Source organism: Anser anser (genome assembly GCF_964211835.1).
Source record: "Anser anser genome assembly, chromosome: 6".
Lineage (NCBI taxonomy): Eukaryota > Metazoa > Chordata > Aves > Anseriformes > Anatidae > Anser > Anser anser.
Window position 1 is genome coordinate 39,182,852 of NC_139726.1, and position 18,193 is coordinate 39,201,044.

At 44.0% G+C, this 18,193-nt stretch overlaps 1 protein-coding gene across 13 annotated transcripts in view; it reads right to left on the reverse strand.

Moving 5' to 3' along the window:
• Nucleotides 1–18,193, reverse strand: part of ANKRD44 (ankyrin repeat domain 44) — a 151,828-nt gene that overhangs the window by 114,154 nt on the left and 19,481 nt on the right. For 8 of the 13 annotated variants that reach the window (XM_083843000.1, XM_083843006.1, XM_083843005.1 and 5 more), the window contains exon 2: nucleotides 9,619–9,769. The exons of the other annotated variants lie outside the window; for them this stretch is intronic. In XM_083843000.1, the coding sequence (XP_083699126.1) occupies nucleotides 9,619–9,769 (151 nt within the window). The remainder of the gene's footprint in view (nucleotides 1–9,618; nucleotides 9,770–18,193) is intronic. 13 annotated transcript variants of the gene reach the window in all.

Here is an 18,193-nt window from a genome sequence, read left to right on the forward strand (position 1 = left end):
AATTGAATGCATTGGCTAGGGAAGTAGGGTCCCAACCCACTCCTGACCAACACGTTCCACCAAGTCAGATGCCCACCTTCGCCAGGATGTAGAGAACGCTAAAAAAATCTTCCCATTGCAACAGTTTAGGGAAGAAACAAAGAGCTTATACCAACATGCACAGAAACAACAAGATAGAGAGACAGATCAGATAAGAGTTTATTTAAGATGCTGTATTATTGTCTTCCAACTCAGAAATTCAATATAACCTTCAAAAGAAGGCAAGCTTAAGCTTCTGTATATACTTGATATGTGAGAACTTGCTCACTGTGTTGTTCTCTGTAGATTTCCAGCCTCTGTTACTGTTCTATTTTCTGTTGTACTTGTTCTGGTGTCACTCCAGCTGTATTTTGACATATGGTTTAGTGTCATATTAAACTATGCATGTTGAAAACAACTTCAAAAGCTTTCCATTCCCAGCAACACAATGTTACACTTCTGTACCTCCCAAACTGGACCTGTTTGGAAAAATGTTACCCCCAGTGTGGCAGGATTTCAGGGAGGTACACATGCTGCTCACAAAACTCTTTAATTCTTAAAGCATTAACTCAGTTACTCATATTGACATGCTATATTTTATTTTTGCACATAGTACTACTAAAGGTGAAATTATTCTTGGTCAGTAAATACACAAACCCACTGAAGGCCTTTTGTCTCCAGTATCTTTCAAAACTACCTTGCTGGCACTCTCTGAATATACAGCTCATCATTTATGTAATGCAGAGGTAAATCAACATGAATTTTCACTGTTCCTGCTGAACCCTGAGCTTCTCTTTCTCCACTACAAGGTATCAGCATCACACGGCAAATGTTCCCCATGCATACACTCACATTGACATCACCTGAATATCATGAGATTAAAATACAGTTAATTGCATGTTTAAGACCTGATCATTTGTTTTCTTTTAAAAAGCAACCTGCTTGTATTTTAAAAGGTGACTATATACTTAGTAATTAAGCACAGGAGGTGTGTCCTCTAGCTTAAGGGAAGAAAACAAAATAGTTGCACTTCTCTAAAGGCCCCAAGAGTTTTCAGCAGAGTTGTAACTCCAAGCAAGTGATGAGTTACAGAGATGGGCCTAAAACACCAAACACCAAAATCTTTGGGATGTTCCAAAATATCCCCCAAGCCCATTATTGCCAGAGGGCTGCAAAGATGTGCCCACCTAGTGTTCCGTTGTATCTGCTGACCCTGGGACTCATTTTCATCACCATTTTCTCACACATGGCAGTTTCCAAGCCAAAACTTAGCTCCCAGACATGCTCCCATACAGTAGCTTCATGCCTGCTGCTGTCACAAAAAGGGAAGCGGAGACTGGCCGATGTGACCTGCAAAAGGGGCTGACATCAGAGAACACTTCAAGAACTAGACCCTTCTTCCCATGCATTTCTGCTCCCCACCTTCACCTGGCATCGCCTTCACCACAGCTGGTACACACAGGAATCTAGGAAGCCCAAGTCAGCTACCCAAACCACAAACTCATTTACCTCGATCGTGATGTCTTTATTCGCCTATACAAAAAGGAAGCTGCAAGGCCACAAGGTAGATTTGTGATTCAGCCTGCTTCCTTGCAGTGCACCGCTGCTCTGCCTTCTCTAGGTCTGCGTTAGCCTGTACCTGCCCACCTGGACAAACAGGCAACTGTCAGCTCATCAGGAGAGTTGCTTTGTACATCCAGGCCAGAAAGCCAAGCAGTGTGGCAAGTTACCACCTAACTTAGGTCACTCCAAGCTGAACAAAGGCAACCACAAACCTCCAGCATATTGCATTACCAAAGTTTGTCACAGCAAATGAGGTAATGCTAGTACACCAGGAATAGCCACGCAGATCTGATTTCATGGACCAATGGGTCTTGGACACTAGAAATGATGGCAGAAAAAAATATGCACATAAAATTGTCTGTCACAATGCAGAATACTGCTATCATGGAATTTTGCTGCTGTTAACTGCAGAAAATTGATATACATTTTACATGTAATAGAAGACAACAGAGATTCATTTAAATTTGCAGTTAATATCACGAGCAATGAGACATCCAGAAATTACGTTTTCACTAGCTAAAAATTCAGTAAAAACTCTTTAGCGTATAAACTAATACAGTTAACAAATAACTACTTGGTGTCACGTTCTTCCTTTTCTTACAGTGTTAAGACGCAAATAAATTCATCCTCAAATAATCAAAGCAGGTTCTTGAAGGTACAAACCTGATAGGGAGGAAGAGATATCTCAACTTGGTCACATTAACAACAAACTAAACTAAAGCTTATCATCATACACAAAAAGGAACAATCCCCAGCACTTAACCAGGTGCACAGAAGAGAAAGGGCAGTATGTGTCAGTTCTGCTTCTGTCTTCTTTAACCTCAGGAATGACTGGCATTTATTTGTGACCACTGACAAATATACTGATACCAGAATTAAATTATTCACAGGGGTTAAAAAGTAACAGGTCCAGATGGTTATGCACATGGCTAGGTGCAAAAAGGCAACTGTTTAACAGCTGAAAACACCATAAAAGCTGTTAGGACAGAAAGCAAGTAATACCAAACCAAGGAACTACAAAAATAATTACTCAAACTAACAATGCTGCCATCCCAGAAAACAATTAGAAGAGAAATAACAACACCACCATTAAACTTGTATTTCACACAACATTTACCAAAATAACAGCCTTTCCTCATGTCCTCCCGAGCGCTCCATCATCCAATGCATCACGTCCCCAGGAGGATAATGAATGCACCCAAATTCATCACTTTAATGCAAGAGATGTCAGAGAGAATTTCTAAGTCATCTGATACACCCCCTCCATTTTCCATTCCATCCCCTCCAGCAACACATACTCGGGTTGCAGGCTGCTTCAGCAGCCACAACTCAGACAGACTGAGCCACAACAGGGAGATAGCGTTCAGGCCTTCTTTTCCCCTCCTGGCAGGCGAAAATGCCAGTGCCCTGACCCTGCAGCAGCCATTTGGCACAGTGACACTTTGGTTAGAGCCACGGTGCAGACAACCAGCGTGCAGGCACCACAGGCTACCAAACCACTTTCTTCCCAACTCATTTATGTATCATTTCAATAACTGCAACATTTTAACCTCTAAATATAAGGAGAAAGGCTGAAAATAACAAATTACCTTCCAAAAACCTGCATATAACCCAGTAACTCTTAGAGCATCAGTGCCAATTATTCCCCAATAACTCCATCGGGTGCTCCGTAAACTGTGCAGCTCCTGCCAATGTACACGAAAGAAACGCAGACACAAACATCTCTCGAGCACCCAAGGGGGAAATGCTACAGCCGCTCATGGGAACGGCCACACAGCCATACATTTTGGTGGAGCCAAGCTTTTATGGCCACACATCTAAAAAGGTAACTCCTGAATGGCAATAATATTTATTATTGTTATTGAACACTGAGGTAAACCCAGAAAGCTGTGTTTGGGGGGAAAAATGCCAGAAAGGTTTCGCACTGGGTATTCTATGAAAGGCTAATTGCAAGAACTAAGTGACGTTCAAAGAAACTGGTTAACGATTGCAGAAGAGAGATTTCTATTTATCCCGCAAACAAACAAACGTATTTCATGTCAGTGCTGCAGGGCTGCTGTCTCTGCCAGCAGAAGACAAATGCATTTCTCATGCTAGTCTGAGCCTGTGCATGGTGCACAAACATCCCGCGGAGCAGCAGCACGCACGCATGCAGTTCGCACAGGACCCGGTGAACAGATGGCCCCATGCGGCCCCAGCAGCTCCATCCTGCCCTGACACCTTCACACCTGAAAGGAAAGCGGCAATGAATGGAGATCAATACTCCCTACCTTTTGTTTCTGCAAACAAAGGAGCCTCTGCATGCCTGGCATCTCAGAAATCCCAGTCAGCACCAGACCAGCACACATTAAGGCGCTAATTACTCAGAGGAGTAATTTAGAGTCCAGCAGTGCTCCAGTGTCCGGGTCTTCCCGGGACTGTGACCTGCACCAAAACTGGTATCACCCTCCACCCTACCCTACATTTTCCTTTCTTTTTTTTTAAGCACAAACTTGATCTCCATTGGCAGAGAGTAATAACATACTTATATATTGGAGACTTGCTCCCACGTTCACTGAAACACTTCATTTACCTGGTTGTGAGAGAAGGCAGAGCACTATCGTGGTGCTGCCACTCAAAGAAAGATGCCTGTAAACAATGTTGGGTTCATGTGCCGATGCTGGTTTAGGTTGGTTTTCAAGATTTGGAGAAGCACCTGTGGGGCACAGCCTGAGGAGACAGGCTGCTGGCAAGGGACCACGCTGCTCCGCGAGGTACGCTTTGGCACATTTTCTTTGCTGGCTGTTGGGTTCACGACCGGGCTGATGCTTTCCATACAAGTGCCCATAGGTTGCAAGAGATACTGTACCAGCTACAACACTGCCTGCCTTTTCACAAAGTCTTCAGGGGAAAACCAATCAAATCTCAACAGTACTGGACATAACATGCTGTGATTTAAAGGAGAGGGAAGACACGTGCCAGAAATAAATCAGATGGGACTCAAAAAGGTGAAATTACACGGCTGTAAGGCATCTTGCTAGGGCGGTCTAAGTACGGAGAAGAGAAATCAGCGGGTCACTGGGTGTAACACTGTGATGTATCACCACATCCGTTCTCCACTGAGCCTTAAAAAAGAAGTGGCTAGAGACTGTATTCATTTATATAAAAAATGCAAAAAGGAAGACTTTGTAAGCATAGGTTAGAGCAGACTTTCCTTATTTTGGTACAAGAAACTTCACTTTACTTCCTTGGTGGTGCCAAAGCATCATTCAGTTCTGGGCGCCCCTTTGGCAGCCAGCGGTTTGGCCAGCAGCACAAACCTGAATGGTTTTCGGCAGCCTCTTTTAGAGATCCCCCGTATTTAATGCACTGTTCACAGAAAGCCCCACCATGACATAACAAAAACCGCTTGCCTATCACTACTTCAGCTTTCCAAAAGTATTTTGATGTACAGTCCACACACAGTCCCACAAGAGATGTGTAGAATAAAGAATGACATCAAAAATAATTTCTTAGTAGTGTAAATACTATACAAGCACATTTGTCTTAAATTTATTTTTTTTAATATTATTGTCCTTTTTTTTTCATTACAGTGTTCAGGGGTTGTTTTTTCATTTGTATCTGCACTCTGCACCTGTGTATTGAATGCATTCCTGAACATTCAACAATGCATCTTACCTTTAAGGTCAGGATGTGGTTTTATTGCTGTTTTGAAGCTGTTTTTTCCTTTTAATCTACTTTTTTAGGGTGTGCGGAAGCTACATGGAGCCACACACCAAAAGAAATTCTTTTTAATAAAAATTAAACATCTTTTAGAAACCCAACTACAGCTACTAAAGCAGGTGCCTTCTAATAGCATGACAGAGCTCTCCACACGCATATGTTAATACCACATAATTCAAAACCAGACAAAATAGAAAATACAAAGCACAGTCTTTTAGGGCCCTGTGACAGAGAGTGGCATTCAAAGAGGAATTCGTGGCAAACACTTTTAACAAGGAAACACAGGAAACTGTCTCGAAGCTTCATTGTTCACAGGGTGCTTTGTGTAAAACCTGTGCGCACACACACAGAGCATTCTTTAGTTAACAAGAAATACCTGGGTTTGCCTCGCCAGGCCTCCCACCAGATGCTAGCTTCCAGGACACCCTATCAAGCTGTTCCCCATGGTCGCAGCAGCTCATCCACAGGCCACCTGCACTGGGCTCCTCTCTTTGCACAAACCCTGCAAGGCAGCAGACTTGCCAACAGAGCAACTCAAGCAGTATCACAGCTGGCAGAATGAGCAGCATACAATAATTTCAAAAGACAAGAAGAAAGCAGAACAACATTTCAAAAAGAATGAACAGATGAAAATAATTATCAGACAATTTCAGAGACAGACTTTGGGTGGCTTAAGAGGAGGCGTGACAGAGTTCAGGAAGAGAAAACCAGAGGCAGCCAAAGGGTCTCAGCTATTCTGGGAGAATTCTGGGAGCGCGATGTCACGTGGGATCAAGAGGCAGAATTTAATAACTGCTTGGAGCCAGGCTGAGGTGGGAAAGAGGGCGCTACGTTTTTGTGAAAGATGCAAGCTTTGGAAGCAGACACACAATAGCTCTGAGTGGTGCATGCTGGGCAGCACAGCAGTGCATCATTTCTGCTCTCCGCTTTGGTCCCTGAGAGGTTGCCCTGGGTTGGAACAAGCAACTGCAGCATCTCTGTTCAGAAATGACTGGAATAAACCAGAGATCAGCCAGCTCAGGTGTTTTCAGGAACACACCCATAGGGCTGCCAGGCCCAGACACCTTGCTACAGTAAAAGTAAGGTTTACAACGTGGCTTCAGAGCATGGACTTCAAAGAAAGAACTGGCACCAGCCACAGAGAACACCAGCCTTATCACAAAGGCTTTGCCTACCACAAAAAAACCTGTCCCAGGTATTGAAGGTATGCGGAAACCACGTTCCCTGCTGTTACTCTTGCAAAATCCTCATCTACTTTGTCCACTTGCTTTTAAGATAGGACATAATTCATTTTCCCTTCAAGCAATTAAGAGTGTGTGCTCTGTAATCGTGAGAAACAGTTAAATGTACTCACACATCTGCTGTATCGATTTTATCTGCTCTTAACTCTCTTAAATCACTATTCCTTTCTGCTGGAATTTATTATAAAAGTAAAAAGATGCCAAATATAACAAACTTTTAAAATCTATACAAGTAGCAGAAACTCTGGTGTGTCCTGTTGCAGCCGGAAGAATAAACTATTCAAAATTACAAATATTTAAAAAATATTAAGATGTTAACCCGTGCATCTAGAAGCAAAAAAAGTCTTCTTCAAGCAAGAATTGTGTCACCCTCCTAACATTAAGATTTGCACTCGCTCATCCCTCTGCTTCATCAATACAACCAAAATGTTCTAAATAGACAGCTTTTCTAGCTGTTAAAAATAAAACTTCTAATCAGAAAACATCAGTTTATCTCTCCCCCTTCCATTCATTCATCTGTCTTTGTAACATGCTGGAAATATCTGTACTGGCATGCAAGAAAGGAACTGGAGTGTACCATGTAAGGATTAAAAATGCTTCTGAATAGAGGAGTCAGTATCTTAAAGCCCCTGCTACCTTGTAACGCTGGGTAGAGTCAGACACTGTTACATTCCTTACATATTTACAAGGATACTGCTAGAGCATATTTATTTTCTCCTCAGTTTTACAGCTTTCATTAAACTAGACAAAGGATTTTTGCCCCATTGCATGCCGAAACTGGAATTGCCTGCCTTGGCAACAAAATCCTGTAATTTCTACTCATGCCAAAAGCATCTTCATATATCACTAACTTTGCCACAGCTATGTCAGAGCTTGAGCAGAAAGCTGTATTGCTGGTAGAAAGCAGAACATGCTCTGAGGGTCTGCAAAGAAAACAGCCATAGAAAGCAACTGGTGAAGAGAAAGAGGATCCTTGCATCAGCTTCCTGTATTAAAAAGGGCAGGAAAATCACCCAGGTGCCAGCCTCTCACCACACTTGCATGAGGAACAAGCCAAGCAGTTGCTGTTCCTCATTATTCCCCTTGAGGTTAGCAGAAGTCGAGGGCCTTCACAGGGTTGTTACTGCTGGTGTCGTGAATGCAACATAAAGTTTCAAAAAAGAGCGCACAAGGTCCCATTTCCCTGCACAGAGCAGAAAATCAGCAACAGAGACTTCACTCCTCAGAAATCCTTACTTCCACTGTCCCAGAAACAAATGTGAACAAGAAATGTTATGACTTCCCAACATCACGCTCTCAACTCCTCCTCCACTATCAAAAAGGCTAGACGCCATTGAATGCAGGGAAGTTCAAACGTCACTGAAATTTGGGGGACCAGGATGCAGCCCCCTGTATGTATGGCTTTAAAACACCAGTCAACTATAGCAAATGATATTGTAGCTTCAAAATCTGAAATAATGCCAGTCTTCCAGTCACTCTGAACCTTTGCAAGAGGAAAAAATAAAGATACAGGTCCTTCATTATGATGACCATTTGTTTCCATGCTTTTTTTGTGGTTCTGTTGGTGTTTTTTTTTAATTACCTTAACATCCTCTAGATGCTTATAAATCTGCTGTTCAACAATTTGCTTTGTATACTTCACAATGTTGGGATCAAATTGACTAACTCTCTGGCTCCTTACTTCCCCCTTATAAAAAGACATAAAGTTTGTCTGTCTCCAGTCCTGTATTTTCCCCATCATTCACAGACTCAAAATAATCTTTTCTAAAATTTCACACTGCTATGGCTATTTTTTCATTCTTTTCTGACTGCATGCATCCATTTGCACACCTTCCACATCACATAGCAGACCTATAATACCATTTGTCATCGTTTTCAACTTATATCTAATACACCTATAAAATCCTTTCCATTTTGCTTTAAAAGAGAGAGAGAAGAGATGAGATATGGGGTGTTTTAAGGCAAAAAGGAACAGGGAAAAGTCTGCGAGTGGTGTCGGGAGGCACCGGAGCCAGGCGAGTGGCCAGCTCAAGGCGGGCAGGAGGGGCAGTGGGAAGTGGGAGTATCAGCCTGCAGCCGCCAGGTACACGCTGGGGTTAATGGCAGGAGGTGCCAGCTGAGTGCTGTTTCCCAAATTTGGAAGAAAGAACAAAAAAAAGTTGTTTTTCCATCATTTATGAAGCATTGCCTCTCTCTGCACCAAGTGCAGAAGCCGTATGGTTGAGGCAGAGGAGTTGGCTTTTGGGGAATGGAGCTTAGCTGAATCATCATCTTGAGATCCTGCAGGATCTCCCTTCTCCTCCCCTTCCCCGCTCCCAGACCCCACAATTAGTTCACCATTAGAGAGTGTTAAGGACATCCCGTTACACTTGATAAATGAGGGTGGGTATGGGGAAACCATTTGTCTCGGTAGATGGCGGAGGCAGGTAAAACACTTTGCTACCCAAAGCAAGCAATCCTCACATAAAACCTCAGAGAGCAGACAAAATCTCTGAAGTCTCCTACGCTCTAAAATGTTTTTAATAAAACAGTTATTTTAAAAGTAGGCATTGATAGGCAGTACATGTTCAGCCACAGCAAGGCAGAAAGCAGCATAAGATAATCCCCAATTTTAGCCAATAATAAACCAATAAAATGATGGTTAGTGTCACTCAGAAATGCAAAGCCAATTTCACACTTCCAAGCATCAGGTATTCAGGGAAATCACAAGATTTATTTGGAGCATGGAGGGTGAGTGGTGTGGAGGTGGAATGCTTTTCTCTCTGAAGATGTGCTGAATCTCTTTCATTTTCCCCTTTAGGGGCTATCTTTCAAACTATTAAAAAAAAAATACAAGAAAACAGAAAGCCTGTATGATGTCTATGTGAAAGCAGATGGGCATGATTTCTAATTACCGCATTGATTCCTAGATTCCCAGGCAGTCATAAGGGATTGATCTGACCAAAATCTCTGCCGCAACCCGCCTTTATATCTCCAATACTCAGCAATCCTCCGAGGGCTCGCCCCCAGCTTCTCGGTGAAAGTGGCGGAAAGCCCCACAAGGCAGCAGCACAGCTCGAGGCTGCCAACGCGCCAGTGCCATGATGGAACCGACCTGTGTGAGGAGCCCGGTCCCGCAGGGGAGATGCTGCTCCTTCAGCATCGGCTCTGAGGGAAAGCCTGTGGGAACACGCTGGGTCTCAGACAAACCAAACATTTTCAGCCTGTAGCACTCCAGAGAAGCAGACAGCTCTGTGCAGCACTTCCTGTGTAAGCAACACAGTTAATTAACTCTGTGTTGATTAATGGGGCGCTCTCACATCAAGAATTTATTGAGTCTGTTATTATATACAAGGTCTTAATTGCCAAACAGCCGCAGCTAAATACCATTCCTTGCCGTCTACTCCTTAAGCATCATAATGTAAAATTAATTGGTACTTGTTTGCTAATGAATATGAAATATTTTAAGTCATGCACCATAAAACTTACCACTGGTATGTTCATTTCTAAACACCCATGAACGAACTAAACTACTTTAATACCTTGGGAAGAACCTCCTCTCTTGGACCCGTGTGGGATGGGTGGTTCATTGCTCTTTGTAGCAGGGCTTTTCTGCGCTCAGATGTTTACCAAAAGAGCTGTTCTAGAATAATTAGCCAGTAGTTATTCCACTTCCACAGTGCATTAAGACTGACTTGCAAAAGATGCTTTCATGCAAGACTATGAGCACCCACACCAAAATATCTACCCAGAACAGTTATTTTGGGGCAGCTGTTTCAGTAAATTTCCAAGCACAACTGTGATCAGCTCACAACAACTGATCGAACTTGGCCTGGGGGTAGCAGGGAAGATCAAAAAGACACTTGAACCCCTTTGTCCCTTGTGGATCCTTACCTCCAGGGTTAGCCTCTGTGCACAGAAAGGGCTTGCAGCATAACAAAGCGAATCCCTGGGGTGAAAGAAAAACATCCCAACTCTGGAATATGCTCCCCTAGTCCTAAGGGCAGGAGAAACCAGAAACAGCGTCCTGAGCCCGGCTCTGCCATGCAAGTAGGGTGGGGAAAGCAGAGGGGGCACCCACACCACAGCTGCAAGGGGATGCAAGGTTGGGGATACATCCCCAACCGAGGAAAGCCCTTCTGTTTACATACCTGCGGAAATAACATTTTTTCTATTTATATTTCTAAGGTCTTGTCGGTAATGCAAACCTTTCTTCAACCACATCTGTTTCAAAAAGATGGGGTATGAGCTACACAAACAAGGTCTGACTGTTTTTTTAATTAGTTTAAGGTGGACGCAACAGAAACATGGCTTTTGTGTTGATGTCACTCGTCATGCTATGAACCACAGGGATCAGCACAGCTCTAAGGGGAATACAGCATGTGGGAATGAGTGCAGGAAGGCTCAAGCAACCAGGCTTTCCTCTAAGCCAACTGCTTATCCTTTTGCAGAGAGAACTGCTTTATCAGTGAAACCAAAATATCTGGACTGTTTTCTCTACTGTTTGAAAGCAAACAAACTACACCAAGAGAGGGAGAGTCAGGAACCAAAGAATCACTTCTCAAATGCAATGCTATTCCTGGGACTGCACCCACATAGCTGTAGCACGGTTATTTACACAGTGCTTGTTTTTGATGCTCCAATATCCCAGCGAGCAGCAGTGCAATTCAGCCCAGCAGACTGGACAGCTCAATAAGCTCACAAAGCCAGGCAGCACATGAGGCGGTTTTGTCACTTCTGTGGGTCAAAGCCTTGGAGCACCCTTTGCCAGGTACTGCGCAGGCAGCTGTGAAGAGGCACTTGGCAAAAGCCTGCTCCATGCTAGAGCTTTATGGAGGCAGGAAATACAGAAGCAAAGGTTAACACACTGAATTATGCCTGGTTGTCCACTTCCTTTAAATTTTTGTCCCTACAGAATCAACTGAGGGATTCTTCAGACAGCTGTCTGCAAGCCTACAGGTCTTTAAAGACCCTTTTTTTAAAGTGCTGGAGACCACACGTCTCCATGGAGTCATCTGTAAGGAGTCACACAAGGGTTTTCAGACAGTCGTCTGCAGAGTTCTTCAGCTGGCACTGTGGGAACCCGAAGTGCTGAAGATCATGTGCTTCTTCTCGATTTGCTGTCATTCTTGTCTCCATTTCCAGGCAGCTCTCTGGTAAACCACACACCTGCCTCAGAGGGCACAATATAGTCATAAGAACCCATTAAAGATGCACAAACATTACCAGGAACTAGAACCAGAAGATCATAAATGTGATCCCCGATTAACATAAAGCCTGTGCACAGGCCTGTTGGAAGGGGGTAGCAGCAAGGCACGCTGCAACCAGCTACCCCAGCTAACAGTCCTCTGTGGAGGAGGACAAATCTGTTCAGCCCAATTTGCTCCATTTTAGAGAAGAAATATTACTCCTCTGGGTAGCAGGGGTGAGGCACAAGTTCACTGGTCTTCACAAAAACACTTCTAAAAGGAGCACCCTCTTCTGCTTAGAAGGTAGATTATATGTATGTAAATATTGACAAATAATAAGCAAAACTTAGTAAGGAAACTGCCCAGTTTCAGCCTGACATGAAGTGGACCTTGTGTGAACGCACCCAAGAGCACCACCTAAACCACTTACAGCAAGTTTTCCTTGCTTGAATTTGGAAGGCTATCTCCATTTCTCTGAACCCACCCAGCTTTATGTCCATGCTGTGGCCAAGCATCACACAGCCCTGGATTATTAGGACATTTAGTCTACAGAAGTGGTGCTAATACACAACAGGCTGATCTCATTTTTACCATTTGCACGGCCAGATACAATGCTAAGCCTATGACACAGGATTAGCAACCCAAGGCAGCCACACACTGCAATCAGCCAGAATAAAACTTAACCTACCAGGTGACCTAGAAACCATTTCCTAACAGAGCACCTTCTCTTAAGCAGCACCAATGCCTATTTCACACATTATAGAACCAATATCTAAACAAAATGTTCACTAACAGTGTGCTATGAAACTGCATGTCACCGTTCATTTCTCATCTTGCAACATCCTAATACTGGCATCAGCCCACGCAGCATAAACAGCACTAAAACAATGTGCAGGGAGGAAGGGCACCGCTGTGATTCAGCCACAGAAAGAAGTAAATCAGGATTTGGTTCTTGTTCTGTCACCCACTGTGCTCTCAGACTGAACTTGCTCACGGAATCTCTCCGCACCCAGCCCCGTGCTGCAAATTGGGATGACGACCTCCTCCCGACCGTGCTCTCTGTCCCACCTGGGTATGTCACCCGTCTCCTCCACGCCTCCCTTGGGGTCTTGGCTGCAGCCTCCCTGTTCCCGACCCGCAACTCCAAAGCCATCTTGGCAGGGCAGCTTCGCACCACCTCACACCTGCCTTCAGCCGAGGGCACAGTGAGCCACAGGCTCCATCCGCATAAAGCACCACCACAAACAGGGCCACGACCCCTAACAGAGGAGCGGGATTACACACTTCCCTAAAGGATCAGGGCTCGTTTACATTAAAACAAAGACATTTCCTCATGCTGGGCATGATTCCCACCAAGCGGGAGGCAGCTGGACCATTCACCTAAGCACACTCCTCTCAGGCAGGAGGGATGCTCACAGGCTCTGGCACACTGCACTCACGTGGCTGGTAGAGCTTTTTGGAAACTTTCCTGGAGTCAATGACTAAATAAGTCCCTCTCTTGATTTTAAATTGGAGATAAATGCTGCATGTCACATTGGCAAGCACATTAAAGCAGCTGGAAGCACAAAGACAATATGGGGTATTTCAGGCCTTTGTTCTCTCGTTTTTTACCCATGGCATGTTAAGCAACTAAAGAACACACTGAGCAAACCAGTGTTTTACTGGATAATATCACAGGCTTCCAGCCTCTAAATCCCACCTTTTGCTACTGGCACGAGCGCACGGAGTTAGGAAGGGGAGAATGAAAACACTGGTGAAAAGTACACGTTGCCCACCTATTATAAGTACAGGAAAAATGAACTTTATACACAGAAGGATAGCAATGCAGGTGCTGCTACCAGCATGTTGCTGTAAGAGCGAAGCAGCTTCCCCACACTCCTGCAAAGTCAGTCAGGAGTCAACGCAGCCAAAAGCAGAACTTGGTCTGAAGAAGAGATGTCAGAAGGCAACCTGCAGCCCTTTCACCTCAGACAGGCAAGGAGCCCGTTGCGTTAGAACGATGTTACGATGAAATGGGCCAGGTTCTCCATCAGAACGGTATTGCCTACATTATTAATGAAGAAACGTATACAAAAGCTGACTGACATTCATAGAAGTTTCCTTTCCCAGACAGGATTCTGTAATATTTACGTGTCTAACAGAGCAACTGCTCTTTAGTTTATACCTTGTCCAAACAAGAAAAAATAGCTCATGAGGTTAGCAATACTTGATTTCTACCTTTTAACTTCTTCAAGTTACAAGCTCTCTACTGCTACTAATACTTTGTTTATAGAGACATCAGACACAGGTATGCAATTCAGGAGGCACCACAGGATTATTTTGCTCAAAGTCTTTGCACGGACAAAAGATCAAGCAACAAGTCTCTAAAACTGTAAAGCCTGCAACACAAGGGGAGGGACAAAAAATGTCATGTTGAGATCACAAAATATGCCAGAATAGAAATAGCAATGTTTAAACACCAAATTATTCATCGCTAGTGCTAGTGATCATTTGCAGATGTTGCATCATTAGATATCAAGATGTGGCCTTGGAGCAATCCTACATGTACATCATTCAATAGTAAAAGTTTTTTTTCTTGAGAAACCCAACTTCTTTATGGAAAAAAAAAAAAAAAGCTAAAGCCTCAGCTCAGCAAATAGATCCAATCAGGTACATCTGTCAAGACCGTGCAGAAGTAAGCCACTATGGTTTTACATACTTCCTCATAAAGATGCAGTAGCATGCAGCTGCAGGGAAGAAGCAGGAGCTTTGCAAGGGCATTCTCCCCAAGCACTCCTTTAAAATTCAAAAGCAAGCTATTACAAATAATTCAAGCACAAAAATGCATGTCCGTACATAAAAACAACTCATAACACAAAGTACAAACATCGACCAGACAAGCTTACGTTACGCTAGGAGATTTAGCATCTCAAGGCAAAAACACATTAAGCACCCTCCATTTTTGGCTGTACATCTGCAGCCTGGGAAAACTCTCTCTTCCCCCAAAAGCAACACATATGCAAATGTCTGTCATCAAAAAGCACGCACTTTTTCAGAATGTCACAATTACCTAGCCACAACTAAATGCTGTAATTTGTTGACCAGCTCCTTGCAAACTTCAATAATGACCTCAAACCCTCAGATAAAACTGCAAAATAATTTCCCTTATTTTAAATGTAATTTTGTAATGCTTTGATTTCCACCCATCACCAGGCTGAAGGGCTCCAGGATCATGCTGCTACACGTTCCTAGTGCAGCAATTAAAACAAGGCTGAAGCCACAGCCACCAGCTGTGGGAACTGTTTAGTCCAGGCTTTGCAGCTAACAAAAAAGTGACTAAAGTCATATACGTACTTTTGAAAAAAAATAGTTTAAAAATTGCAACACCTGAAAATGCAACTTTTCTAGCTCTTAAAGCATCTAAACAAAATGGTTAAAATACGGAGGTATGACAAAAATCATGTTCTGCTAGTAAGTTTAGCTCACCCATACATTTTGCAACATACACGTACACACGCAGCAGTATGTGAAGCAGTGGGTTCAAGTGGAAGAGGAGGAATAAAAATCCTATTATATGGTCAATGTTGTCAAAACGTACCTTTAAATGCTGGCCTAATATAGGCCTATACCTATAATACCTGGCTCCTGTAGGCACCTGATGACACTAAAACCAGTATTAGTATCAGAGAAAAGAAAAAAGTTCTAGTCAACGGGGATTAAAAAGCGATAAAAAGGTTAAAAAAAAAACACACAATATGCTGACTTACTGTGTACGATATCTGCCCAAGCCTGCAGACAGCCTAAACAGCAGCTCTTAAAGACCAAAGGGCTGGTTTTTCAAAGGAACAGTCCGAGATGTGCTGTTCTCAACAACCCTCCCCACGCCTCTGGCCACTCCAGCAACCAACAGGCAGGCCCCGGGGTACACAGGCTCCCAGAAACCCCACATGCAGCTACATGACCATTTTCTTTGCTGGCTGCCTGTGGTTTGCCCCCAGGACCAGGCTGTGAGCAACAGCAGTGGCTGGAGACCCTACCCAGTGCCAGCAGTTGGCTCCAGCTTGGGCGCCAAAATCATCGGCCCAGCCTCAAGCCAGGATCGTGATCACCTCAGCCACACCGCAGGCACCGTGCCTCAGGTGCGTGCGAGAACAGATTCTGCTGGGCACCATCCACAACTCGGGCACAACTAACATTTTCACGTGGCAGGCACATATATACACACCCTCAAAGCAGCCCAGGTGTCTCAGTGTAAGCATCACAAAATCCTCACAGCTTTACCACACTTCTGGAGGGTTTCTCCTCTACAGAAAAGTATACAATAGACGTGAGCACAGTGCATGACTCCAGGATCCTACTGATAAAAATTTACCTCAAAACAAGCTACGAAGCCATCTGAAAATGATAGTTCATAAGCCATGACCAAAAAAAGCAAGCAGCTTCCTTTCCAGCTCTGCACCTTCCTCTCTTTGGGGACTCAAAGTTTCTTTCCCCCTGTCTGAAGAGGGCCAGACACGAAAGGTGTCAGAGCTCCACGGCCACCTGTGAGGCAGCAGCACCCACCCTGCCCACACCTCTAAGCAAGGCCAGGAATTTTCCAAAGCTTTTTATTTTAAAACACACACATTTGGAAATGTAATCAGCTTTGTTAGGAGATTATTTGTTACTGTTGTACTCATTTTGCTTTTAAGTGTGTTCGGATCAAGTCCAGCCTCTGCCCAGGCGATTTTTATGATTTCTGACATCTGTTTAAAATCATTTTAAACATCTGTTTAATGCTGTTTCTCTGTGACCATAATAAAAAGGATCCTCATGGTCAGTGAGAAATGTCAAGGACAGGAAAGCATTTGGGAAAGGGAGAGAAATGGTCCTTTCAGTTCCAGTCACACTGCATTGCTCTCAGCAACCAAGGACAACAGGCAAAATACCTGGAGACAGGATGAGGTTTTGCAGCTAATAGCAGCCTCGGTGCACACACCATTTAGCTGGGCTTCATTACCCTTACACACGCTTGAAAAGGTAGCCTAAAAATTATCGTTGTTTTCTACACATGGGGCCTGAACTGGTGAAACTGAAGTGACAGGAAATTTGGACCCCCAGGTGCACTGGGTCAAGGCCTGTCTCAAATCTACAGCGAGCGTCCCACTGAATTCAGGCATAAATGCACCAAGCGCTGCATCTCTTAAAAGCAGCTACACCAACTTCATCTTTATGTAACTTCATATTTTTGTTCACAGAAAAGATACCCGGTGCTTTCCAAAGACAGAACGACGCATTTCCCACGTGAACACGTCTGGCCACAAGCAGCACCCAGGCAGGGCAGAGCTTGCATCAGCCTCCAACAGCCACCAGGACAAGCAGACAGGGGCTGCTCCACACACCGCTGCCCCGACACGGCGCCAGGCCTGAAATTGAGCCAGGCCGAGCACTGGCATCCCGAATCGGACGTAACTACTTCACCACAGAGCAACCCGGCCAGCTTCGAGCTGACAGCGGGAGGTAGCTACAGAGACAGCCCTCAGGTTCACACAGGGCCACAGTCCCGTGAGGTGCGCTTGCGCTGGTAAGGCACATGTGGAAACAAGACAGAGAAGCCACAGAAATTTAGATTCCTCCACAGTATTTTTCCAAAAGCTAACTCGCAGGAGTTTACCTTGAGAAATACTTTAAGAGATTTTACCCTCTCAGCAGAGTGCTGACAGAAGCAATTGTGTGTGTATTTGCCGTCCAAAATCATCGGTGGAAACCCTGAAGATTAAAAGCACATTCAGCAGGACTTCAGCTAATAGGCTTTCTCTTGAAAAGTCTGCACGTGGCAAACGCAGAAATGATTCTCAAGAAACTAAGCTACTTGATGCAAACGCGAGCAATTAAGAACAAGCTGTGTGAGAAGTGCAAGCAGGGAGACCAGTGGTGGGAAACACCCCAGCCACGGCTGCTCAGGGGCAGATCCAGGCAACAACAGCTGTTTGAAAAGCAGTCACAAAATTCAGAAAAACAAGTGATACCCTCAGACAGTTTTGGTAAAGGGAAAGGAGACTTGCAAGGAGAAGGAAATGGCAATACAAAACACAGCCACAAACAAAGAGCAAAAGAAAGAAACTTTCCTCAGCCAACCCCTGAGGGAGCACAGCAAGGTTTTTTCATGCCCCATCATCTTGTCCACAGAGCCAAGCTCGAGATGTGTCAGTGAAGCTTCTACCTGAAAGTCTCTGGCCACCCATTTGTTGAAACACTCATTTTCTGCTCATTATGAACTCCAGTTTACGCACAAAGGCTTTTATCACATATAGCTGCATCCTTACATATTATAAAACACAGATGTTTATCAAAATGAAAAAGGTGCAACCAATAAACTGGGTGTGGAGCAACACAGAAATAACTCTTAGACCTGAATATATATATATATATATATTAGTCCTTAAAGCAATTCATATGCTGCTGTAATCAACATTCACTACAGAGATGGTGAGAGAAAAAAAAAGAATAGATAAAAGTTTTATGATTTAGAGTAAGTTTCAC